Source organism: Onychomys torridus, chromosome 3 (genome assembly GCF_903995425.1).
Source record: "Onychomys torridus chromosome 3, mOncTor1.1, whole genome shotgun sequence".
NCBI lineage: Eukaryota > Metazoa > Chordata > Mammalia > Rodentia > Cricetidae > Onychomys > Onychomys torridus.
The window spans coordinates 67,185,564-67,210,555 of record NC_050445.1 but is presented as its reverse complement, the minus strand read 5'-3'; the positions used below and the strand labels follow the sequence as shown (position 1 = coordinate 67,210,555).

The window sequence follows — 24,992 nt, the reverse complement described above, 5'->3', positions numbered from 1 at the left end:
CCAACTCCTGCTGTATCCTTTGTGTACAACTATTATATTTTCGAAAGTTGTTTTTTTTGTTTGTTTGTTTTGTTTTTGAGACAGGGTTTCTCCATGTAGCTTTAGAGCCTCCTCTGGAACTCACTCTGCAGACCAGGCTGGTCTTGAACTCACAGAGATCTGCCTGCCTCTGCCTCCGAATGATGGGATTAAAGGCGAATGCCACCACCGTACCATAGGCTGAAAACTTTTTTTAAAAAACAGATTTATTTTAAAAGGCAAGTTTACATTGCTGCCATTATATATTATAACTACTAAATAAAATGATTATGAAAATAAGAGAGGTTCATCTGTATACTACCTAAAACACCCCACACATTGGGCAACTGCCTTAGAGCACACCAGCTGTTCCCAGCCAAGTCAAGCGCAGGACTGGGGGTTTCCAGACCGTGAGCTTCACTGCATGCTGTGGACCTACCATCCTGAGAGAGATGAGAGTGGAGATTCATTTACATCTGAGGCGTGCGTGCTCTCTAGAACGGCCAAATATTTATATGCTACAGACGATGGAAATTAAAACCTAGTCCTTTTATCAACAATCAACTGCATAGCAGAAAAAGCAATAGGCTTCAGGGGCAGGGGAGCTGGGTGGGGGGCGGCGGAGAAAGAGACCGTCATTAAGTCCAGTGGACAAAACTGCCTGTGGCGCCCAGGGCTTGAGACTAGTGTGCACCAGGAGTGCAGTCTCAACGTTCTCATTCTAGCCTGAACATTCTAAGGTTCTGCTAATTATGCTGACGTGCAAGGGTCAGAACAGGAGGTCCTAGGGCCCAGGGCTGGGCGGCGTCCCTGAGCAGGATCATCCTGCCTAGTCCAGTGCCTGGAGGGCTAGAGGAGCCATGTGCTGGCGGAGGGTGTGGGGCCAGATTCTCCTGCCCATGCTCCTCTCACTAGCTCTCATTCAGATGTTTATCAGCTTCTCCGACCATAAATTCACTAAACCCCACCATCACTGGAAACCGAAGTTAGAAGCAAAATACGTTGAAAGAGGTGAGTGACCTGTGACACCCTACAGGGTGCTATGGCAGTGCCCCATTGGCTTCAGGGGCATCCGGGCTGGCTCAATTGGCCATTTCAAGACTTGTTCTTTGGTGGTGGTGGTGGCTATACATTTTTAAAGGTTCTTGATGAGGAAATCTAGTTAAAATTGGACCTTTTGTTTCCACTGCTTCAACTGTATTGATGAGAACTGGAGGGAGAAACGGGCTATGCAGTTTAGTATAAAAAGACCCCAAAGAAAAGTGACCAGCTTCAGCTTCTTGGCAGCTCCCTCATTGCTGGGGCCAGAGACGCCAGAGATGCCAGGCTTTCATACCTGCTCTGGTTCTGAAATGATTTTAGGGTTACCTCTTCAGAGGGAGTCATGTTAGAGTAGCGGGGAAGTTGGGCTAAGATAGAAGATAAAAGTCCTTCTGGTCAAGAGACTGGAATTTCTAGCTTGGGTGGAGGCCTAGCATTCCATCTGAAGAGGCCAAGGGGCCAACCTGGAAGCCAAACTGGAGAGACAGGTGGATTACTTAGTCCTTTTCTGAGGTGATGGGTTCTCCCCTTCCAGAATACCTGCCCCTAGGACAGTAGTGCACCCAGCCGCATCCATGAGTCTGACCAGCTACCTGACTTGGTCTTTCTTTTCTCTTTTCTAAGCATGCTTTCTCTAACACGTTGGGCTTCTCCAAAATTTTGGGTCCCCTTCTCACTGTGAGGCTATTTATCCTCCATATATCTGACCTCCATGCCGGCTCACACAGCATGGCTTTGTTCATTCTTTTCTCCATTGCCCTTCTTTTGATAGCTACTGAGTTTTTTACAGCTTGCCTGCCTTGGGTTTTGTTTTGTTGTTTTCTTTTCCTTTTAAATATGAATAAAATAGTTCTTGAGCCTAAACAAATTCTTTGCAAATAGTACTGAAAAAGGCAAATGTAGCAATATTAAATAAGAGAAATTTCAAGTTAAAAATCAAGCAGAGGAGGGGCTGGAGAGATGGCTCAGAGGTTAAGAGTACTGACTGCTCTTCCCAAGGTCCTGAGTTCAATTCCCAGCAACCACAGGGTGGTTCACAACCATCTGTAATGAGATCTGGCACCCTCTTCTGTATACATAATAAATAAATTTTTTTTTAAAAAAAGAAATAATGCATTTAAAAAAATCAAGCAGAGGAGCTGGTGGTGTTTTATGTTTACATTCAGTACAATAAACCACAATGACATATTAATGAACTTTCATTTACCTGGAATATATTTTTAAATTGATACAGCAAAAGTTATATGTTTAAAAAAGGATATCTGATAGATTACATGTTTATATGTGGAATCAACAGATCAAGAACAACGTTGGAAGACAGAACTTTTTCCAGCAGAAGCAGGGACAGTTAGTTTATTAAGGAAAGATGCACTTAGAGCCCCAAACAGGTGGTGTGTTTACATTAAATAGCACACACTTTGGGGGTCACCAGCATAGTGTGAAGTTTTCTAAAATTGTTCTTCCTTTGCAGTTCTGGGTACAACTCCATGTGCTTCATGTCTCGTTAGCTTCTTAAATCCCCTTCCAGAGGACTATGTTTTAGTGTTTTGATGAACTAGACACCTGACAGTGCCACCTCTGCCACTATAGGTAGCCTTGGTCTCTGGGGTGGGAGGTAAGGATCAGGGTTAGTGGGAAGCTGTCCTGGCCTTCAGTTTTGTCAAGTTGTTCTTTTCATATGCTAATTTTGCAGCCTTTGCTAAGGCCTTCTGAATCTCATTGTCTGCCCCATTCCCTTGCCTCAAATCACACCTCAAAGTGGTCATCTCAAAAATCTTTTTGGGGAGCAGAAAAATATTGACTTGCCTTTTATAACTACTTCTATATCCTATGCATGATCCCTGCCTTTGAAGGCCATACCTGTTAATCCCAAAGATGTGAGGAGAAAGATCACTGACTCAAATCATCATGGCCAAATTAATTAAAGCAAGCAATTAACTAAAGCAAGCTATTTGTGTACATGGGCTGCCTCCCTCTAGGGTGGAGTTCAAGAAGTCAGTATTGGACATGAGGAAGACAAGGTTTTCATAGCTCGGGGGTAGGGAATTTCCAAATGGAGCATTTGGTGGGCAGATAGGTGGGGTTACAGAAGTAGAACATAAGAATAACAAGTTAGGGGCTGGAGAGATGGCTCAGTGGTTAAGAACACTGACTGCTCTTCCAGAGGTCCTGAGTTCAATTCCCAGCAACCATATGGTGGCTCACAACCATCCATAATGAGATCTGATGTCCTCTTCTGGCCTGCAGGGATACGTGCAGACAGAACACTATACAATCAATTTAAAAAAAAAAAAAAAAAAGAATAACAAGTTAATCATAACAACTTCCTGAAACAAAGACATGGTTTCAAGGTGGGCATAATAACCTTTTGAAATAAAGGTATGGTTGCCATTTCCTGGAACAGGCAGGACAGACGATTTATAGTTAAGGTTACAGGTGGGACATAGCCTAGTCTTTGAGAAACAGAGATTTAAGCATAAATACAAATGAACCCAATTTGTCTTTACTAAAAGATGCCTTTTAAGCCTAGGATGGAGGCAGGCTGGTTCATCATAGTATCTTCTCAGAATAGCCCTGTATATCCAGTGTTTGGCTGGAATTCCTGCGGCCCAAAAACTTAGCCTGGAACTGCTCTGCTCTAGAAAGCACAAAACATTTTCTGTAAGCATTTGTCAGGTTCCTTGGATTGCTGTTGGCGTACCTGGAGCTATCAGGTGTTATTATATAGTTGTCCTCATTTTAGCTTCCAAGTTCAGGAGTAAGATCCCTTATAGTGTTATAAAAACACTAATGGGGAAAGTAAAAAGATTTCTATGAAGGATTCAATCTTGGAATATTAAGTGGATGTAGCTAGAAGGTTTCCTGTGTCCCAGCCTGCTGGTGGTCAGGACAAATCTCTCTTACCTGCCAGTCCCACAGCTGCTCAGACCCAAGTAAACATACAGAGGCTTATATTATTTACAAACTGTATGGCCATTAGCTCAAGCTTATTACTGACTAGCTCTTACACTTAAATTAGCCCAAAATTCTTATTTATGTTTAGCCACGTGGCTTGGTACCTTTTCTCAGTTCTGTCTTTACATCTTGCTTCCTCTGTGTCTGGCTGGCAGCTCCTGACTCTTTCCAGAATCCCCTTCTCTGCTTGTCCTGCCTATACTTCCTGCTTGGCTACTGGCCAATCAGAACAACACATTCACTGCATGCAGAACAATATCCACAGCAAGTGGGAAACAACATGAGGTTGTAAATTATGCCCTTTTTATTGAAGAAAAAATTTAAATCTTTGTAGTTCACAAGTCTAAGCAGCCTTGTCTTCAAGATCTCAGGAGAGAGAGCAGGGGAATTATTAGAACTCCTTGAGTTCTTTCAGTCTGGATGGGAAAGGTCTTTATCTATCTGAGAAGGGGTCAACAGACAATAGAAGGTATTTATAGTTCAGACAAGGCTCCCTATCAGCATTGTGACAACAGCTGTAGCTCATAAGCACACTAGATACTCACATGTTCCAGAGCAGCTGCCGAAATAAGCCACACATCTTGGAATGCCTCTTAACTTCTAAGCGAGGATATCAAGGTTTCAGGGTCTTAGTAGCTAGGAATTTAGTGACTAGAATCTTGTTTATCTTTTTTTCTCTTAGCTGTCCTTGAAAAGAATTTCTTCCCCAAGTAACTTTATTTGTAATTTATTTACTATAATGGCAACAAAAAGGAAATTTGTGGTAGTTTGAATGTAGTCTCCATAAGCTTATAGGGTGTGGTTAGGAGGTGTGGCTTTATTAGAGTAGGTGTGGCCTTGTTAGAGGAAGTGTGTCACTGTTGGGGAGGGCCTTGAGGTCTCCTATATGCTCAAGATGCTGCCCAGTGAGACACACCATTTCCTATTGCAAAATGTAAGACTGTCAGCTATTTCTCCAGCACCATGTCTGCCTACATGCCACTGTGCCCCATCATGATGGCAATAGACTGCTCTGATCTCTAAGTCACCCCAATAAATGTTTTTCTTTGTAAGAGTTGCTGTGGTCATGGTGTCTCTTCACAGCAATAGAAACCCTAAAAAAAGTTAGTTATATTGATGCCAGATGTCTCTCGACATTGTAATTATATCCCTCATAGAAGAAGATGAAATTTGCTGGATCAGCAACATTCTGGATATTGTAGAAAGAAATGACCAGGGATATTCTACAAAAACTAGGGAAGAGTGATGTTCTAGAAGTCATAAGAAATGTGATTGTACAGAAGGAAACAAACACAGGAAAAACCAGGCTGGGGCTTGGAAGATAGTGCAATGGAGAAAGCTCCCAACCCTCAAGCATGAAGACCAGGGTCCTATGCCCAGCAACATGTAAAGCCAGATGTGGTAACACACATCTGTCATCCCCATCTGTGGCAAGAGGGAAGACAGACATGTTAATTCCTGGAAGCTCATGACCAGCTAACTTGGCATATGCAATGGTAAACAAGAGACTTGCTTTAAACAAGGCAGAATGTGAGAACCAACACTGGAGGCTGTCCTCTGAGATCCACACACGTCCTTGGTGTATGTGAACCTGCACACACACACACACACACACACACACACACACACACACACACACACAAATGCAAATACAAATTGATGGGTGTACCATAAAATGCTGATCCACACTCAGCAAAAAAACCCAGGTCATGATAAGGACAAACATTAAGTAAGCCCTGTTGCAGATAGAGACACAAGATGGCTGAAGGCAAAATGGAATCCCATAAGACCCTGAAGCACAAATAAGACATTAGTATAAAAAAAACCAAAAGAACACCAAACCAAAAACAGCGAAATTCTGAGAAAATCTGGAGTTCAGTTCAAAACAATACATAAATTTTGGTTTCTTAGTTTTTGAAGCTTATTTAATTTTTACTTATTTCTATTGAGAGTATAGTGTGTAACTATAGGTCTACCCATGCCATAGGGCACACATGGGAGTCAAAGAACAACCCTGTGCAGCCAACTCTCTCCTTCCTCCTTTATGTGGCCTTGAACTCAGGCACTCAGGCTCACAAGGCATGTGCCTTTACTCACTGAGCCCAGCTTGCTGGCCCTAGTTTCTTTGTGTGATCTGTACTACAGATAGCAGTGACCAGGTCATTCCTCCTGAAATAAGCCTGGAGCAGCATCTTGGATGTTCTTGAAGCCATAGAATATTTATTTTCTATTTGCTTTACCTTCTGTTGTCTTAATGTTCCTTTAGGAGTTTTAACATTCTCCAGAGCCAATGATCAGTAGGATTTAATTTGAAAGTTGAACTATTAATCTAAAATTAAATAACCTATGAATTCTACCACAATATAACAGGTAGAATGACTTATTATTCCTGTATCATAAAATATGAGCATCAGATATAAACTCTTTTTTTCAGAAGCTATCAGATAAAAACATGAGTCATCAAAATGAGGTTTTTGAATTTGAACACACAGTTTTCATTCTAGAACTTTCAAATATTAGTGATACCATTATGCTATCACTTTCCTACAAAAGAAAAAAAATCTCCATCTGGGAGGAGTTTTTTAAATTTTGTGGCAAAACAGGATGAATAATTGCAGATTTATTTTTTAAATAAAGGATTAATGAATTAGCCAGGAATGTCTTTGTAAAACTGTTCTGACAACAAAGGAGTTACTAAACTATTTTTAAAGTGTGGTATATTAACTATATGGCATCAGTGACAATTTGCTTATTTTGATCATCTTTTGGAAGTTTTTTTTTAAAAGCTGGCTAATCAGCATTGGATAATACCATCTCATGTTTTTCCAGAAACTAGACGAAATGAGTTGGGGATTAAATTGTAATGATGGAGTGTCTAAGTGAAGAGACAGCATAACCAAGTAAACTTATAGAAGAAAGCATTTAATTAGGAGACTTGCTTACAGTTTCAGAGGGTGAGTCTATGACCATCACGGTGGCGAGCATTGTAGCACGCAGGCAGGCATGGCAGGAGCCATAGATGAGGCTGTATAAGCAGCTGATCTACAAGCAGGAGGCAGAGAGAGAGACATTGGGCCTGGTTGTTATGATACAGCACACAGGAGGCCTTGGCAAGTTGGGCCAAGGTGCCCTAGTAGATGAGGAAGACGTGCCATGCAGAAGTGGCAGCAGGCTGTGGTGTGGACCTGTGGAAAGTTACACCATGCAGACATGGCATCCATGTGGAAAGTTTATTGGGGGAAGGGAGAACGAAAGGGGGGAAGGAAAAAAGGGAGGGAGGGAGAGAAGGTGCATACCTTGTGGGAATAGAGAGAAAGAGAGAGGGGAGTGGAGGGGGAAGAGGAGTTTTCTCTTAAAGTGGGCTTTACATAAGATGACATCAGGGTGCTGGGCTGGTCAGGGTCTGAAGTGGGTCTGAATGCTAACATTCTTCCCTTTTTGATTATTATAAAAGGTAAGTTATGGATAGAAAGTGGGGGGATGAGGGAGCAGAATTCTTGAGACTGCTTCCTGCTGAGTTGGGATGAAGTAAGTTTACATACAGTGGGAAGTGTGAGGGAAGAAGCTTTCAGTTAGCTGTCATTGTGGAGTCCTCTGGCATCTGTTCCTTGAGGGAGCTGAGGAGGCAGGTTGCTAGGAGAAAAAAATAGATTGTTATTATCAGCCCCATGAGTGGGGCTAGCTATAAGAAGAGTGATAACTGCCAGAAAGAATGGAACAGGGAAGTGTCCTGGTTGTACAGAAGAGGTAAGGGTGAATGAGTGAGACATGAGAACAGATATGCCCTTTAGTCTGGAGTGGTGGTATCAGCAGTGATGTTCCAGGAGCTTGGGGGTATGGCACACCAAATCAGGCGTACAGGAGCCACCACACCTGCTGTTTCTCTGGAGGTGGAATATGCCTCCATTCTGTAAAGGTAAGAGTTCAGAGACATGGAGCCTTTTTATGAGCGGGAATGTGGGTGAACTCAACCTGCCAGTATGCACCTGGTGGGCATCCCCTGAGCTGGTGCAGGGGCTGCCTGTCTGGAGAGCCCTTGTGGGTTGGCCTTGGTCCAGGCAGGAGAAGTGAAACTGCAAATGTGCTAGAAAACGGGTGGGGTCAAAATGGGCTCTGGAGTCTGTTAGTTTTCATCAACCAGATTTCTTGATACAGTAGCAGGTTGCTAGGAGAACTTTCCGCAGGAACCTGCAGGTGTCTGTAAGACAGCTGGAACAGAGTTACGTCTTGGTGTCATAGCAAAAGGCTATGGCTTTGGGTTAAAAGGCATGAACATTTTAAGAAGACAACCAGAGAAAATGTAAAACTCTGAACCTTTGAAGTTTCATCTGAAACCCACTAATCCTGAACTGTGAAGCCTGTGAACGAGGCACATCTGTCTGTATTTTTAACAGGAAACTTGTTAAGGAGCTATCAAGGTGCTTGTAGCTTTGGTGGTGGTGGTGGGGGAGCTGTAAGATTGGCCAATCCTGGTCTTCAAATACCATCAGATCTCAGAAGGACGAGTAAGGGAACAGCTGAGACAGCTTTCCAGCTATGTAGACAGTGCCAGGTTTCTCATAAATGGGAAGGAGGGGTCTCATCTACCCCTGTGACCGAGGAAGAGTTTAAAACAGTAGGTAGCTTCCAAGTCTAGTACAAGATCAATGGACTTACCCCTACCTGCAGCATCACTCCAGGTTTGGAGAGGGAATGGGAGTCAGGCATGGTCAGTCCTCCAACAGGCTTAGGATTCAAAGGCCAGGAGAGTCAAATGCCAGTGTTGGTGAGGCTGGACCTCTGTGGCATGGCAGAGAGGACAAGCCTGCACAGGGCATTCTGATCTCCAGTGTCCATGCTGTCGGCAGACAGGGCATGGGCCTTGTGGGTGGCAGGGGGTCAGGGCAATAACATGACCAGTGGCCCCAGGCTGCATTTGATGCAGGCTCCTGGTGGAGTTGACGTGGGCTGAGCTTGGGAGGGTTGGGGTCTCATGGTTGACTTCCCTTGTCCCCTGGGGGGTGGCTAGTGGCCTCAGGGCAGCTGCCAAGGTGTGGGCTTACAGCATAGCCTTCTGTTGCAGCTGGACCCATCGGGAAGGCTCAGCTGTGGTTTTTTTTTTTTTTTTTTTTGGTTTTTCGAGACAGGGTTTCCCTGTGTAGCTTTGCGCCTTTCCTGGGACTCACTTGGTAGCCCAGGCTGGCCTCGAACTCACAGAGATCTGCCTGGCTCTGCCTCCCAAGTACTGGGATTAAAGGTGTGCACCACCACAACCTGGCTTAAAAAAGCTATTTTTGCCAGGTGGTGGTGGCGCATGTGTGTAATCCCAGCACTCGGGAGGCAGAGGCAGGTTGATCTCTGTGAGTTCGAGGCCAGCCTGGTCTACAGAGCTAGTCCAGGACAGGTCCCAAAGGGGGTAGAGGGGAGAGAGGGAGAAGAAGGGGTAGAGGGGGGAAGGGAGGAAGAGGAGGAAGAGGGGGGAAGAGAAGAAGAGGGGGGAGAGGGTATGGGTGATAGAGAGTGTGTAGGTGAGAGAGTATGTGGGTTACAGTGAGAAAGAGAGAGAGAGAGAGAGACAGAGAGAGAGTGTGGATGAGTGAGAGAGAGAGAGTGTGTATGTTAGAGAGAGTGGTGAGTGAGAGAGTGTGTGGTGAGTGAGAGAGAGGGAGTGGGTGAACGAGAGAGAGAGAGAGAGAGAGAGAGAGAGAGAGAGAGAGAGAGAGAGAGAGAGAGGTCTTTCTGTGAAAGAGGAAATGGTGCCACGTCCTTCTGAGTCCACAGTGTCCTCAGAAACACAGCACAGCATGGGCAGGGATCTGTTTTTATATGCCTATTGCTCAGGCAGATGCCCCAGATAGGACCCCTTAGCCAATACCTGTGGGCACAGTGGACTGCTCATTGTCACACAGCTGGCCATGGACCTGAGTACCAAGAAAGGCACTTGGTCCTTGATCTGCAGTAAACCTCAAAATCTACTTACTACTTAGTGACTTGAGTGTCATTTGAAAGGTGATAGCAGTACACAGTCTTTAATTTGAAAGGATGTGGAGTTTCATATGAGCAAGACAAAACAATCACACTTGTAAGAGAATGTACCTTTGATGGTGTCACTGAAGGGCGAGGGGAGGGGATCTTCAGTTGTGAGTAAAGAGGGGAGATTGAGGCAGGAAGAATGCATAAAAGGATCCTTCCAGACATTGAGAAAGCTGTCCTCCAACTAGGCACCAAGCATTCAAATACATGGGCCATCAGGGCTGTTATTCACACCGCCACATGAGAAACTATCTAGGTGCGTGTAAATAAAAAACAAAAACAAAAAACCAATGTTTGAATATGAATGAATGTAGCTTGAAACAGGAATACATTGAGCAATAAATTTGCTTTGGTTTTAATTTTTATGCTTTTTATTTTCTTGTAGAATGTGCTCAAAAGCAAACTTGTCCATTGTGTACCCAAGACAAGAGAGTAAGTTAATTTTCTTATGAATAAAATGTCCTGGGAATGTAATAAACTCGCACACTCACAGTCGTCGTCTGAAAGATGTGCTAAGTTTTGTTTCCTACACTATTATAGTAGAAGTGAAAATGACAGCTATGAAGATAGCTTCTTTTACTGTAAACCATTCTTTATGGGTCTAGAATAAATAATGGGAATACTTTAGTACAAACATGCACTTCCATCCAACAAAAAGAAAACAAGTTTTTGCTTGAAAAGGGAAATCACACCAAAACATTGAAGAATTTTTGTCAGTAAAGGAAAGAGATAGCTTTTGAAACATGGCAATATTTTCATTTCTAATCTCTAAAGACTAGAAAGAATAACACATGATCCTTAACCTCAGTGTAATTAAGATCTGCTTCTCTGATGATTAAATGTCTTTTATTATAGCTTTTTACTTCCAACTTTGAAGAAAGCAACAAACAAACAATCCCAACAGTGATGAGACCCAGTTATCAGTTTGTGCACAGCTGTGCAGCAACACTTGAACCACCTTTCTTGGAGAACTGACCACATAACAGACAAGGGACACAGTCTGGTGATGTCTCTGTCATAGTGATCTGGGCAAGTGTCATCTGCTTCTGCTCTTCTTCCAGGTCACTCTTGTGTTTTACTGAAGAGACTTCTCCACCCACTTCCCACAATTTTACCCACTTCCCTCAAACAGCACTGGCTCAGACACACACCATCTAGGTGTCCTCTCTTCCTCAACTCTGATAACAGGGATCATACTACACCCTGAGCCCTGAAACACCCATGGTACCCATTGTTTCCTCTTCCTGGCACTCTACCTATGCATACACCTCAACCAAGGAGGTAAGACTACCAGCCCTCCCACACAGTCATTTAATCCCCTCAGTTTCCTTTAGGTGACTGCCACCCACAACAGGCTCCCTTCCTTCTTGTGAATTCTAATGCTATTCACCTGAATTCATTCCCCCACCTTTTTGTTGTTAATTGTTTTGCAAAGCAAAATTTCAAACATAAAAGTAGAGGAAACATACCTGGGGACCAGGGCATGAGCTCCTTGTCCTTCCTATTTAGGAAGCTGAGGTAGGGAGATTGCTTGAGTCCAGGAGTTGAAGGCCAGCCTAGGCAACTGAAAAAGAACCCTATCTTTTAAAAATAATATAGAAGATAGTATAATAAAACTGTATACCACTATGGATCATCTTGGGTAACTTTGTCTCATGAATGTCTCCTTTCCAAGTAGATTATTTTGAAGTCAATAATTATATGGATATATTGTATTTGTAAATAGTGACATTCTATATATGTCTTCAATAAAGACTTTACAGTATTGCATCTATAATTACACCTAAAAATTAACAGCTAATTACCCAGTTAATTTTTTGTTTCATATTTATTTTTGTTTAAATCAGATTCACATACTGTAATTGGTTGATGCATACCTTGAGCCTTTTTGAGTCTATACATTATTTTTTCACTCTTTTTCTTTTATTGCAATGTGTTTGTTACAGAATAGATTATTGTCCTGATGAGCTTCCTATAGGCTGGATTTTGCTGGTCACATTCACATTACTAAAATGGCTTTATCATGTTGTTTCTCTTCTTCTGTTTTTATAAGGTTACTAACTGGACATAAAGAGTTTCTGTAGGGACATTTGGCAACAACATCTCATGCTGAAGACTCATTAGAAGGCTGATAAGACTGTGGTCTAGCCTTTGGTGATGTCAGTAGTAAATGATGTTCTCTTTACTTATAGCCATTGTATCCTTAGGGGCTGCAAAAACCACATGAACACACTTGCCTTCCTGTTTGATGCTGCTTACATTGCCCAGCTCTGACTTCTCCTCTCACCTTTCTGTGCTTCAGTGCTATGCGTTCTTAGCTGGCTGCTGCACAAGCCCATTGTACAGGTCATTGGCACAGCTACTGAGGCCACCTGATCCCAAGTTTTGGTTGGCAGCATTTCCTAAGAATGGCCATAGTAATTATTCAGAACATTGTAACCATTCTTAAAATGCCAATATTTTCCACACCCCTTCAATCTCAAAAGGTGACTTGATCTTTTGATTTTATAGATAAAAACACAGACTCTGAGTATTAACTTCACACACTAAATTATAGAATGGCTATCATTTTTATTCAGAATTATATATCCTTATAGTTTTTTCCTTAAAAGATTAATACCTCTTGCAGTTCTGCCATACTTCTTTTGGACTTATGCCTATGCATCTTTAAATTTTCTTTCATAAGATATATATTTTTTATTGTCATATTTCCTCTGTTCTCAGTTCCCTAAGGACGAAGTCAGTGTTTTAGTCACCGACACAAATGTCAATACACCTCACACATTTCCCAGCACACATTTCCAGTTATTGAATGGAAAGCACTCAATAACTATTGGGTTAACTCTTGAGCTTTTAGAAGAGGCTTAAATTACATTCAATACACTCTCTAATGTAACAAGGTACAGAATTTTATCTTAAAAGATTTCTACACATAAACCATTATGACATGTCTGGAGAGATGTATATTTGAGGATAATGAGAAAACGATTCCCACTATCTCATAGGAATTAGTAAAGGATAACTATGCATGGTCAATGTAGAATTAGAGTGTTGTGTTCTGAATAAAGATTCTACATCCTCCTAATAACTGGAAGGACTGAATTTCACTCACAGATTTTGTCGTTTTTCCACACTGCTACAAAGACCTGGTTTATGGGTGGCAATTCCTAAAGCAACCAAGAATATTTGCATTCTCCTTGGAGTCACACAGGATGACCAGATGTTTGGCATGTCTTGGAATGCCCTACTTTATGTTTATTGTTTCACCTCAAGAAAATTGTCACACCAGCACCTAATTTCCCCCAAACAAACAAACTCAAGCTTCAGTTCATATCATGTATGTTCTTAGGTGAAAGAGAGTATTTAGATTCTGTCTGAATATTTTCCTTGTAGTCTGATAGCAAAGACCAGCCTTCCTAGAATTAGAAAATATTCTTGCCCAAAACAAATCCACAAAAAGAACCTTATTTAAAACTCACCCTCAACTCATCACTCATAGACACGGCAGGCAAAAAAGAGAAGGTTGGGGCTAGGGAGCCAGCTAAGTGGGTGAAGTGCTTGCTATGGAGCACGAGGAACCAAGTTAGGAGCCTCAGGACCCATGAATAAAGCCAAAGCATGGTGGCATGGTTTATAATTCCAGTGCTGCCGAAGGCAAGACAGGCAAATCCCTGGAGTTTTCTGGTCAGGTAGCCTAGCCAAACTGGCCAAACTGGCCAACCTGGGGCCTGTGAGAGACCCTGTGTCAAAAGTAAGAGGGATGCCTTTTGAGAAACGCCTAAAGTGGGATTCCTGGCCTTCACATGCATGTACACACGCATCCTTTGAATACACACACATATACACACACACACACACACACACACACACACACACACACACACTCATGCACTCACACACCACCAAAATGTTGATATATTTCCATTAAAAGTAAAACTTCAAAAACAATGTCAACTAAAACAGGTTAAGCATCTTTGCTGGTCTTTTGTTGCCATTTAGAGTTTTACATATCACTGTTGATTCTTTGAAATGATAGTTCTCAATCTTGGTGTCACAATGGTAAGATTGTCATAAGTAAGTTTTGTTCTTTACTAATAAGAGTGTTAAGGCTGAATTTTGCAGTGGATTAAAAAAAATAACTCAGAGTGGATTATAGGTTGTCTCTGCAATCAAGTCTTTCTCATTCATTGCATCCTGATATGGATTATTGTTCGGGACAGAAAGAAATGACATTACAGAAAGCTAAAGGGGACTTGTAAATCTCTCATGGCCTAACTTATGTGTTGACTAGTTCATAAGGAAAGACCATTATCATATGATTGTCAAATGCATTTATAAATGCGATAACTCGCACTGTACCATGAGATCCATTTCAATACTCACTTTTTTTTTCTGATAGTGAACACATACAAAAGTGTGTAGGGCATATGTAATAGATTATGGGTTCAAATCCAAATATGGCATTGAACATATATGTATCACCCACATGAAGTCCTCCAATTGTAAACAAACAAGAAGCAGTAATATGGATCATTTTCCATGGCAAGTATTACTGACCCCTTTCATGCTCTTGGCATGACCCTTCTTGTGGAGGATGCTTTTCTTTGAAATGTTTAAGGCCATCTGTTAGGCCTTATGTTCTCTCTTTCCTTCTGAACTATGTCAGTGTTTTTCCTCTTAAACTTTCTTTTAGAACCTATCTTTAGTTCAAGGTGTATCTCCTTAGACTTGCCTCTATGCATAAATCAGACTCAGAAACAGGGCCAGTGAGATGTTCAAGTGCTTACCACACTGCCTGATGGCACAAGGTTGATCCCTAGGGCCCACAAGATGGAAGGAGAGAGCTGATTCCTGTAAGCTGACTTCTGACTTCCACATGCACACCATAGCTGTGTACACAAGTGCACACAAACAATGCAAGGAAATAAATTTAAAACTTTGTAAATATAGACACATATTTAAAGACCCAGACCTGTTATCATTTCTTTGACTCTTAGAGGGCAGGCTGTTTCTCCGCTTTGTCTTCTTCCTTTCTAGTTCAGATAAAATAGGAAACAATCCAGAACTTTTTTTCTTTCTAGTAGGCAATGTACATATTTTACTACTGCTTGACACAGGGTGTCATGTCACCTTTAGCAAACTGACTTGAAGGTTACACAGCCTCTTCATAACCAAATGCCATGGCATTTTAAACCAGTCACCCATTCTTCTAGACACCAGCTTGCTCTTTGGTGATTTTGCCTTTCTCCAGGGCCCTCTTCATCCACTCACTTCTGCTTCCCTTACCAATTCCCCATTTCATGTTCCTAGATGAGAGCATTTTTAAATCAATAGACTCTTCTTTGTTTTTTTGTAACATAAAGTATTTTAAAATTTGCTTTCATTTAAGATGTTTTCATGCAACAAATTTTGATCATATTCTTCCCCTCCCTCAACTCCTCACAGATCCTCTCCCCTTCCCACCCAACTTAATGTTCTTTCTCTCTTAAAAAACACAAAAAAAGATCCCACTTAAAGAAAGCAAAACAAATAAAAAGAACATATTAAAAAAAAAAAGCTAAAGGAACAAAAATAAAACACGAAGTCCATTTTGTCTTGGCCAGCTATTCCTGAGCCTGTGAGGCCTGTCCTTGAATATGATTGATATACTCATTGAAGAATATATTCAATTGAAGAAAACTGCTTTCTCCCTCTCTCAGCATATATCAGTTGCAAATAGCTTCTTAGTTAGGGGACTTTGTGCTGACTTGCCCTTCTTTGCACTAGACTTTTCTCTGGTTTGAACTTGTGCAAGTCTTGTGCATGCTGTCACACTCTGAGTGCACGTGTGCATCAGCCCCAGTGCAGCTGGAAAACACTGTCTCCTTGGTGTCACCCAGCACCTTACACCCTCTTGGCTTCCTCTTCTGCACAGGCCTCTGAGCCTTGAGGGGAGGGGTATGGTAAATACATCCCATTCAGGACTGAGCACTCCAAAGTTCCCCACCCTCTGCACACCGTCCAGCTGGGAGTCTCAGTGTTGATTGCCATCTACTGCAAGGAGAACACTGATACGCTGCATGCTCATCCTGTGTGCTCTACCAGAAACCCTTACACCTACCAGATCTCTAGTAGTCATGCTTATAGTTGCTTGATTGGCATTTCCTTCTTGGTATTTGTTTCAATCATTTCGAACTTAAAATACCTTTCACTAAATTTATCATTTTGTCTTCTCCAAAGAAGCGTTATTTATTCCTGGCATCATTCCTCAAGAATTCTAATTTTTAAAATCTTTAACTCCAGCCAGGCAGTGGTAGCACTTGCCTTTAATCCCAGCACTCGGGAGGCAGAGCCTCTGTGGATCTCTGTGAGTTAGAGGCCAGCCTGGTCTACGGAGCAAGATCCAGGATAGGCACCAAAACTACACAGAGAAACTTTGTCTCAAAAAAAACAAAAAAACAAAAAAACAAAAACAAAACAAACAAACAAAAACCCAAAAAACAAACTTTGACTCCTTTACCTTCCAGAAAACTTGTCTATTCTTCTCTTTCCAATGAAGTAATCCTAGACATCTTATACTGCTGTTCTATCCCCCACATCCCTACCCATCTCTCCAGTCTCTTCTCAAACCTTAATCATTATAATTAGATTTTTAAAAAATCAAGTCATCTTTTAATTCCAAACCAATTCTGTCTCTATTGTTAAATAAAACATACATAAACTCTGTAGTTGAACAGTCAGCCCATCACAATCCAAGAGACCTCTGTCTTTCTGAATGACTTTACAAAGACCCATCAGGACAGGTTTTCACCTTGCCACCATGGTACTTGTGTTAGTGTTCTTCAGTATCTCCTGCATCTCTCCCTTCCCTATCTACTACATTCACGTGGTCCTCAAGACCTGTGCTACATTCTTCATATTGCTTGAAAGAAATCTAGTCTGGTCATTCTGGATGGGAGGAAATACTTGATCTTGTTAAAAACTGTTGCATTTTAAATATTGATCATTTTGAAATTATAAAATTCTTCCATTCAGAGATGTAAATTTGTTTATGTGTAAAGTGTGCATATTGTGCCTCCCAGGAAGCAGAAACAAAGCTTTGTTCATCCGTTTAACATCTGCTGGACCTGCCATCTGCCTTGTAAACTTTCTTTTGTTTTTTGCCTCCTAACATCCATTGTCTGAATGTCTGGTACCATGATGTTACACCCTTTTAAGTATAATAGTAACAACCTGCTAATCATCATCATGTATCTCTTCCCTCCTTGTTTTTTTTCATTTTAATGTCATTTCCACATGAAATATCTGCATAAAGTTGTTACAATACATTCTACTGCAAAATAAATGTTCCAGTTTTCCTGTGGAACAACGGTAACCGTCACTCTAAAGCCTTTAGCTGGATTCTCAGTTGTCACATACTTGAGGTTGAGGCTGTAAAGCTCTCATAGTTATACGGTTCACCCTCCTTAGTTACAAGGAAAATTCCATGTAATTTGTTTTAAATTATACATTACCAATTTAGGGATGCTCAATATATTATACTGTTACTCTGGGCAATGAATATGAAGTTCTGTGCTTTGAAGACTTTTTGGACATAGTTACATAGTTAAGGTATCAAATCTTTTTTGTGGTTAAGTGGTAGAAACTCATCTCAAACTAATTTAATATGAGGGGGAATTCACTCCTTTACAGAATTGAATGAGCATGGCTTGATGCTCAGCTGAATCTCAAAGGATGTCTGTCACATTCCCATGTTTCCCCTTCTGTCTCCAGTTCCTGAAAGCAGCATATTGATCTTATTTTCCCCCACAGTATATGGATATTCTCCAAACAACCAAGGAAAAGGATCACTGCACATCTTTCCCAATGTCTATAACTCCAAAGAAACGTTCCAATTGCACTATAGACTGGCCCATGAGCTACCTCGAGTGTCACTCCCTGGGTCAAATGACCACTCTATTTGCAAGAAAGGAGTAGAGAAGAGCTGATTGGCAGCTTTAGAGCCACCTAGCACAGGCTGAAGATACCCACAAGGACAGAGGGTATAATGATCAGAAGAAGTGGAAACACACGATGGGCAAACATTCAAGAAATCAAACTGCTTCCCTCTGCCACATTTCAGCTGCTGCCTGTTCGGGACACACGTTTCATTTTACCTCTCTTCATATTTTAAAAAAATGCCTCAGGCAAAATAATGCTATCAGTCTTCACTAAAAATGACATTTAATCACAGTCACTGTGAGCTCTGCGTCTAGAGTCTCACACAGACACGAACAAATCCTGTGTTTGGATATGACTTCTCATGTTCCATGTCATCAATTCAGCTACACAATCAAGAAAACAACTCCCCAGAACCTACTAATCAATAGAAAAGAAAACTCAAGATAAAAATAGTGAAAATGCCTATTCAGAAAAGAAGATAGTAGTTAGTGGTACTGTAACAGAGTCTTTGCTGTTGCTCTCATCCTGAATTTCCCAGGCCAAGCATGAGTTATTTGGCCACCAGCTATCTGGACATCCAGGACAGGTGTCCTAAAGACCTCCATTTTTCAGAGAGAGACAGGCATAGGAGAAAATATCTCCTTTGAGGAGTGAGATACTTTAGGACCTGTCATGACTACTGGGTCCTGTCAATCAGCATAGCACTTGAATAACAAGTTCATCTCTGCTAGGTTTATATTTATCTGGCAATTTCTCTCAAAACTCTGCTATATGCCATGAGCTTGATTCTTTGGAGCTCTGAGAACTAATAGCTAAGTTTAGCTGTAGGACCTTGCCTTTGTAGTTCCAGTCTTTAAGCCACAGTCTAAGATAACAGGTCTGTTGACCTAAGTGACATCAATCTTAGATTTTCTTTAACAGCTTGACTTGACCTTTGATCTTGACAAGTATGGAACAAAAGCTGGTCTGTGATTCTTTACATGGAGTGAATCATTAACTGTACTAGTTTTGGGATTTTGCAGCAGGGAGTAATGTGAGTATATGCAGGCTTCATCTCCCATAGTGGTTTACAAGTTCAGAATTGGGCTGCCATCTTTACTGGCTGTATTATCCCATTGTAAAGGTCATTGGCCTGTTCTGGGCTTTATTTTCCCCGCTTGTATAAGGGCTAGCTTACAGGATTGTCATGAGAATGAAATGAATTAATTCATATGAAAGACTTAGAACAATGCCTGTTACAGGCTAAGCCCAGTGTAGTAGCCATTAATCAGTCTGCACATTTTACAAAAAGATTTATATTTATTTTATGTGTTTGAGTGTTTGCTCACATGTGTGTATGTGCATCACATGCTTGCCCAGAGCCCTTGTAGGCCAGAAGAGGAAGTTAAATTCCCTAGAACTGGAGTTACAGGTGGTTGTAAACCAGCTGATTTGGGTACTGGGAACTGAAACCCAGATCTTCTGAAAGAGTAGCAAGTCCTCTTAATGGCAGAACAAGCTCTCCAGTCCCACTCTTGACAGGTTCTGATCTTTCCTCACACAGCAGTTCTCATCATTGTGCTTTCTGTACCTTATGTGGACAAGGGGATTGAGTTAAGCCTTCCTGTTTCCACGTGCCTGTCCAACCATCAGAAGGAGTAGGGACCTGCACAAGGCTGATCGACAGCACCACCAATACCACCCGTAACAGAGACAGGCTTCCCCAAAAGAAACAGAAGATGCCACAGAAAAGAGACTTGAGGAAGATGTTAGAGACATTTTCACTACCTCATGCAGTTCTTAACACTGCTTCCTGACACAAGTTTGGGGTTGAATCTCCAAATGCAGCATCTAAGAAAGGGCTTTAAGTGTGTGTGTGTGTGACATCTGTGTGACGGAGTTGTAGCAAAAATTCCATGACTAGAATCCCAAGATAAGGGACAAGAACCAGGAAAAGATGAGGGCTGACCCATGGGTCATCTGTGGTTAAAACCAAAACCCAAACCCAAAACACATAGCAGAGTTGTCCTTTAACTAAAAGCAAAGACATTCACTGGGCCACTGTTTGGAATTCCGTGTTAGACAGTTCCTGACCCGTGAGCATAGGAATCTCAAGGGCAAGGTGGTCCCCAAGAGTAGACATTCCCAAAGGGAACTTGTGAACCCCTGGCAGCCAATATTCCCTGCTGCTGTGGTATGAGAGCACAGGTCTGGTAAAAAGGCTCTTCCCAGGCCACCAACGGCTTCTTCTAATCCCAATCCCAGTGTTGAGAATGGCTGGTATTTATTGGATACGTATTATACTAGTTCTAAAAGCTTCCTGTAGGTGTTGTTATCCTTTGACAATGCTTTTATTTTCTCTTTCTCTTACAGTGTATTTGGTGCCGAGAAGAAAAGGTTTGCAAAAAGTACTGTTTTCCCTATTCTGACTGTAAATTCAATTCCATATTCTGGGCAAACTGCAGAGGTGAGTTGTCCTCATTTAAATTTTTGTGACTTCATTTGAATTGATTTGCAAATAGGAGAAATGTGCTATATTTAAAGGACTTGAAATGATGGCATTGTTTTAGTAAAAGTCGCTAGTCCAGGGCTTCTCTTCAGTGTGCACGCTGGTCTAAGCTCACTGGTTGTTCCAGGTGGAATTGATTTAGTTGAGACAGGTAGACCCATAGTATTTGGCAGCTTAGGTTTCATTTGTAAAAGTCTCTGTTGTGTAATAGTCATAATCTGATTAAGGGGTGTGTGTGTTCTGATGTTGTAGAAACTCCTCTCTCTCTCTCTCTCTCTCTCTCTCTCTCTCTCTCTCTGTGTGTGTGTGTGTGTGTGTGTGTACATGTTAGTACTGAAATACACATGTCCTGAGCCCAGTGGTGTTACTCTAATGCATTTCCTCAGTGAATGTAGTCTATATTGAAAATTACCATTAAGAATGGTGACTCCTTAAGATAGCAAATATCATTCACCAAAGAGAATGTTTGTATTTGTAATGTCAAATTTGGACATGTTTATATGGTAGTTAGTTACCAAGGCAAAAAAACTGTACTAATATTTTTCAGTGAAATTTCCAGAAAAGCTAAAACAAGTGATTTTCCAAGTGAACCTTACTCTTGTAAGAAAACCCCATCAGCCAGGTGGTGCACGCCTTTAATCCCAGCACTCGGGAGGCAGAGCCAGGCGGATCTCTGTGAGTTCGAGGCCAGCCTGGTCTACAAGGCGAGATCCAGGACAGGCACAAAACTACACAGAAAAACCCTGTCTAGGAAAAGAAAAAGAAAAAAAAAGAAAAGAAAGAAAATCCCATCTACCAACCTGTTATCTGGTATTTTTTTCTTAATTGAAGTGAAAATATATAATTCTGTCTAAATGTTTGCTTCAGATTCTATAGGTCTTTTCAAACATCTGTATTTGTACCTTATAAAGGGAAATACTTTGCATTCAACATGAACAGAAACTCTGATCTCCTATTTTGTGTTTTCCCTTTTAGTTCATTTCATTGTATTCCAGGCTAATAAGGTATATCGTCTGAAGGAGGGGAAAGTCCATTAGAGTAGAAATTTGCTTTCCAAACAGGCATGGGCTTATACCACAAACCACCCACTATTGTCTACAGGCACCTTCACAGAAAGGGCAGTCTGAGGCATCTACTGTCTTACTTGTTGAGAAAATACCAGAAATGAAATAGAAGGCAAAATAAAGGGGGAATGGTGCAGTGGTCTGCTAACCTCTTCTACAGTGCAGATGCCTTTCACAGCAGTGACTGTTGTAGTAATGGTAGACTTAGAATGTATGTGTATGCTATTGTGGTCTCAGTTTCAACAGAGATCTGATAATGTATATCTAAGAATCTGGATTGCATGATACTAGAAAAGTTAAAAACGTAAGAAATTTTTGATCTGTTATTAAAATATGTCTCTTTTCATCAATTTCAGTTGACATGTTTGGAATCGTGATGCTGATACTGGTTGTATTATTAGCAGTAGGATTCTTCTGGTATTGCATCGCCTATCACTTACACATGCAGGAGTATGTCATTTTACCCTTCCTAAGTATTCACTTTGGGATGGTAGCACTGAACGAACACGAAGGTAGTTAACAGGACAGGATTATACGACGAAAAGAAAGAGTAACCGAGTTTCTGCTCCCACTACCACCTCCAGTGTCTTTTGCTGAAGCCACCCTTCAGTTTGGCTGTTTGTGGTTCTGCTGACTAAACTCCATGGAGTTGAACTAGATGGCTGCATACTTCATGCCACACTAACTTCACATACTATTACTCCGAGCTCCCCATCAGTAAAACTGAACGTTTTATCTTGTGTTATCCTAATAATCTTGTTGTTGTCATTTTGCTATTTTATGTTATTTTGAGATTTTTTTAAACCATCCTTCATTGTTTTTAGTAACCTTAAGTTTATTAATATTTACATATTGCTTATCTTTTGGAATTGACTTAGTCCTTTTAATCCTCTGTTTTTATATCTGTCTTTTATTATAGACGTTCTATACCTTTGTTAATTGAGTGGACACAGTATTCATGAGAGGAATTTATTCTGTCAAGGAGATGTTGTTCTTGACAACCCAGTCATCCTGGTTGGATTCTGTGGAGATGGGCTCAGCGGCAAAGCACTTGCCCAGCATGCACAGGGGTCTGGGTTCATTGCACAGCACTGAAAAGTTCTTACAGAAACAGCAGTCTTTATGTCAGAAATGGTTATTTCACTTAGTATAATTACGTCAGCATACACAAATTAAAGCACTTTAAAAGTTTTAAATATTAATACAATGTATATTTGATATACTTGATGTTTTCTCAAATGCACCTGTTCTTTACCAAAGTAATTATGATTTGATTGTACTGAGTGTCCCTGTCACTACAGATATAATGATATCTTCATGTGGGACAGAGATGAGCAAAGAAGCAATTGCTATTTTTATTGTTAATTGACTTTTACATGATATTCCATTTAATTCAGTTGAATTTTTAAAAAAATATACTAGTTCTCCTGATGTGTAGATAAAAAAGAATTCAAGTTAGCAAAGCAGAGATGATAAAATATTTTATAACTATACTCTATGTAATGAATTAAGATAATTTCAACTATAAGCAATCTTAAACTTTAAATTCACCATCATTTCGAACAGGCGGCAGATTATTTACTATGCAAGAAATGGAGGAGTTCCTGGTTCCACCTGGAATGCTGCCTCTGGCAAGTGCTCTCATCCATTGCTAGGCTACCCCGGGCTTTTTCATTGACTGACATCCAGCAGTCATGCTCTCCCTGCAGACACCGAGCTGAAGTCATGGAAGAGCCATCACAACAGACTTCAATAGCCTCATTTTGAAAGACACTTTATAGCCTCAACAGTTAGATGAGGATTTGAAAAATAGTAATAGAATAATTGGAATATCGACAGGGGAGTGTTAAAACTTTTAAACCATTTGGTGATTTAATTACTTCCCTTAACTGAGGAAACCCAAGGAGACCTTTGTTGTAAGGAATTCTCGCAGACTTGCCCTCCATCTCACCCAGCACTCTACCCAGTGTGCAGCTCTTGGGGCTTCTGCTTAGTTACCCCCTTAGTTGGGACTCAAAGTGCAGCTTCCTCTGGCTGGTCACCTTCCTTTATACAAGGCAGAGAATAAATGGGCTTCTGGTTTGTGGATAGGAAAATATGGAGTTTATGCAATGTTATTTAACCACGGTGCTTCTCACAAGGCGAGTGTGACCCACACTGACTTTGTAGAAAATGAATTTGGATGATCTCCTGGCTTAGGGAGTCACTGAGTGTCCATTGGTTTTCTGTCACTGTCTTGTGGTTTCCTCAAACATTTGGCCTTTTTCCTCTTTGTCAAATTCCCACCCAGGCTAATGCTACCCTATGTTCCTTGACCCCTATATATTAACATAGCAGTAGTATTAAAGTCACAGTAGTGTTTGTATGACATTTGTGAATATTTTATGGTTAATTTTTTAAAGATTAAAACTTTAATGTTTTTATTGGATTTTTGTTAAAAGTATTTGAAAAGGTGACTTTATTTTCTTTTTTCTTAGCATATTATGAATAAATAACTGAAAAGGCAGATCTTTCAGAGAGAGAAGGAGAGCTGTCTTCAATGGTAAGCTTCTCAGAAATGCTGCAGAAAATTTCTGTACCTCTAGCATGTTTGTATAAAACAGCTTTTCAGGAATATATAATTAGAAGTATTGAGAAAGAAACACTAAACCTGTAAATTCTATAAACAAATTTTAATCCCTGAACACATTAACCAGAGGCAGCAGAAGATGGAGATGTGGGAGTTTCTGTGCCAGGCTTCTCTTTCAATCTGGCCTTAGTCTAGCTAAAGGCTGCTGACACAGGTTATCTTTCCACAAATCCACCTGTTACATTGTGGATTTCCCCCTTTTTTTCCTAGCTTGTATTTAATTTACTTCTGCCTTGGTGTCTATTGTTTCCTACTAACTTTAGGCTTAGTTTCTTCTTCTTTTCCAAGTTTCTCTTGTGTGTAACCTTCACTGTTTATTCTTGATGATTCATCTTCATCTTGTGGTCACTCACTCCTATTCACTTTTCCCTGAGAACTGCCTTTGCTGACTCTAGACATTTCTGTAGTATTTTGGTCTCAATAAATTTTCTGACTTTCTTTTTGACTTGTTATTGTTTAGGAACACGTTGCTTAATTTCCACATACTGTGAATTTTCTAAGTTTTTTTTCTTCCCTGATTTTTAGTTTCAGAGTATTGTGATCAGAAGAGATACTTGATATTATTTCAGTTTTTTTTAATTTGGTAAAATTTGTTTAATGCCTGAACAGTCTATCCTGGCAAATGCCTCATGAGTTTTTGACGATGTATGTTTGATTGCTACTGTTCTGTTTATGTCGCATAGTCTAAAACATTGTTCAAATCCCACATTTTCTTGTAGATTTTCCTTTTTTCTTTCTTTCTCTCTTTTTTTCCTGAGAAAGGGTTTCTCTCTGTAGCTCTGGCTGTCCTAGAACTCAATTTGTAGACAAGGCTGGCCTCAAATTCGCAGAGAGATCTGAGTGCCTCTACCTCCTGAGTGCTGGG

At 40.9% G+C, this 24,992-nt stretch overlaps 1 protein-coding gene across 1 annotated transcript; it reads left to right on the top strand.

Annotated features, from left to right (window-relative positions):
- Positions 1–878: 878 nt before the first annotated feature.
- On the top strand, positions 879–23,176 carry LOC118580052. The gene is made up of 5 exons (XM_036181868.1): positions 879–1,029; positions 10,412–10,458; positions 20,299–20,392; positions 21,855–21,948; positions 23,065–23,176. The coding sequence occupies exons 1-5, from the start codon at positions 879–881 to the stop codon at positions 23,174–23,176; spliced, it is 498 nt and encodes a 165-aa protein (XP_036037761.1).
- Positions 23,177–24,992: the final 1,816 nt, after the last annotated feature.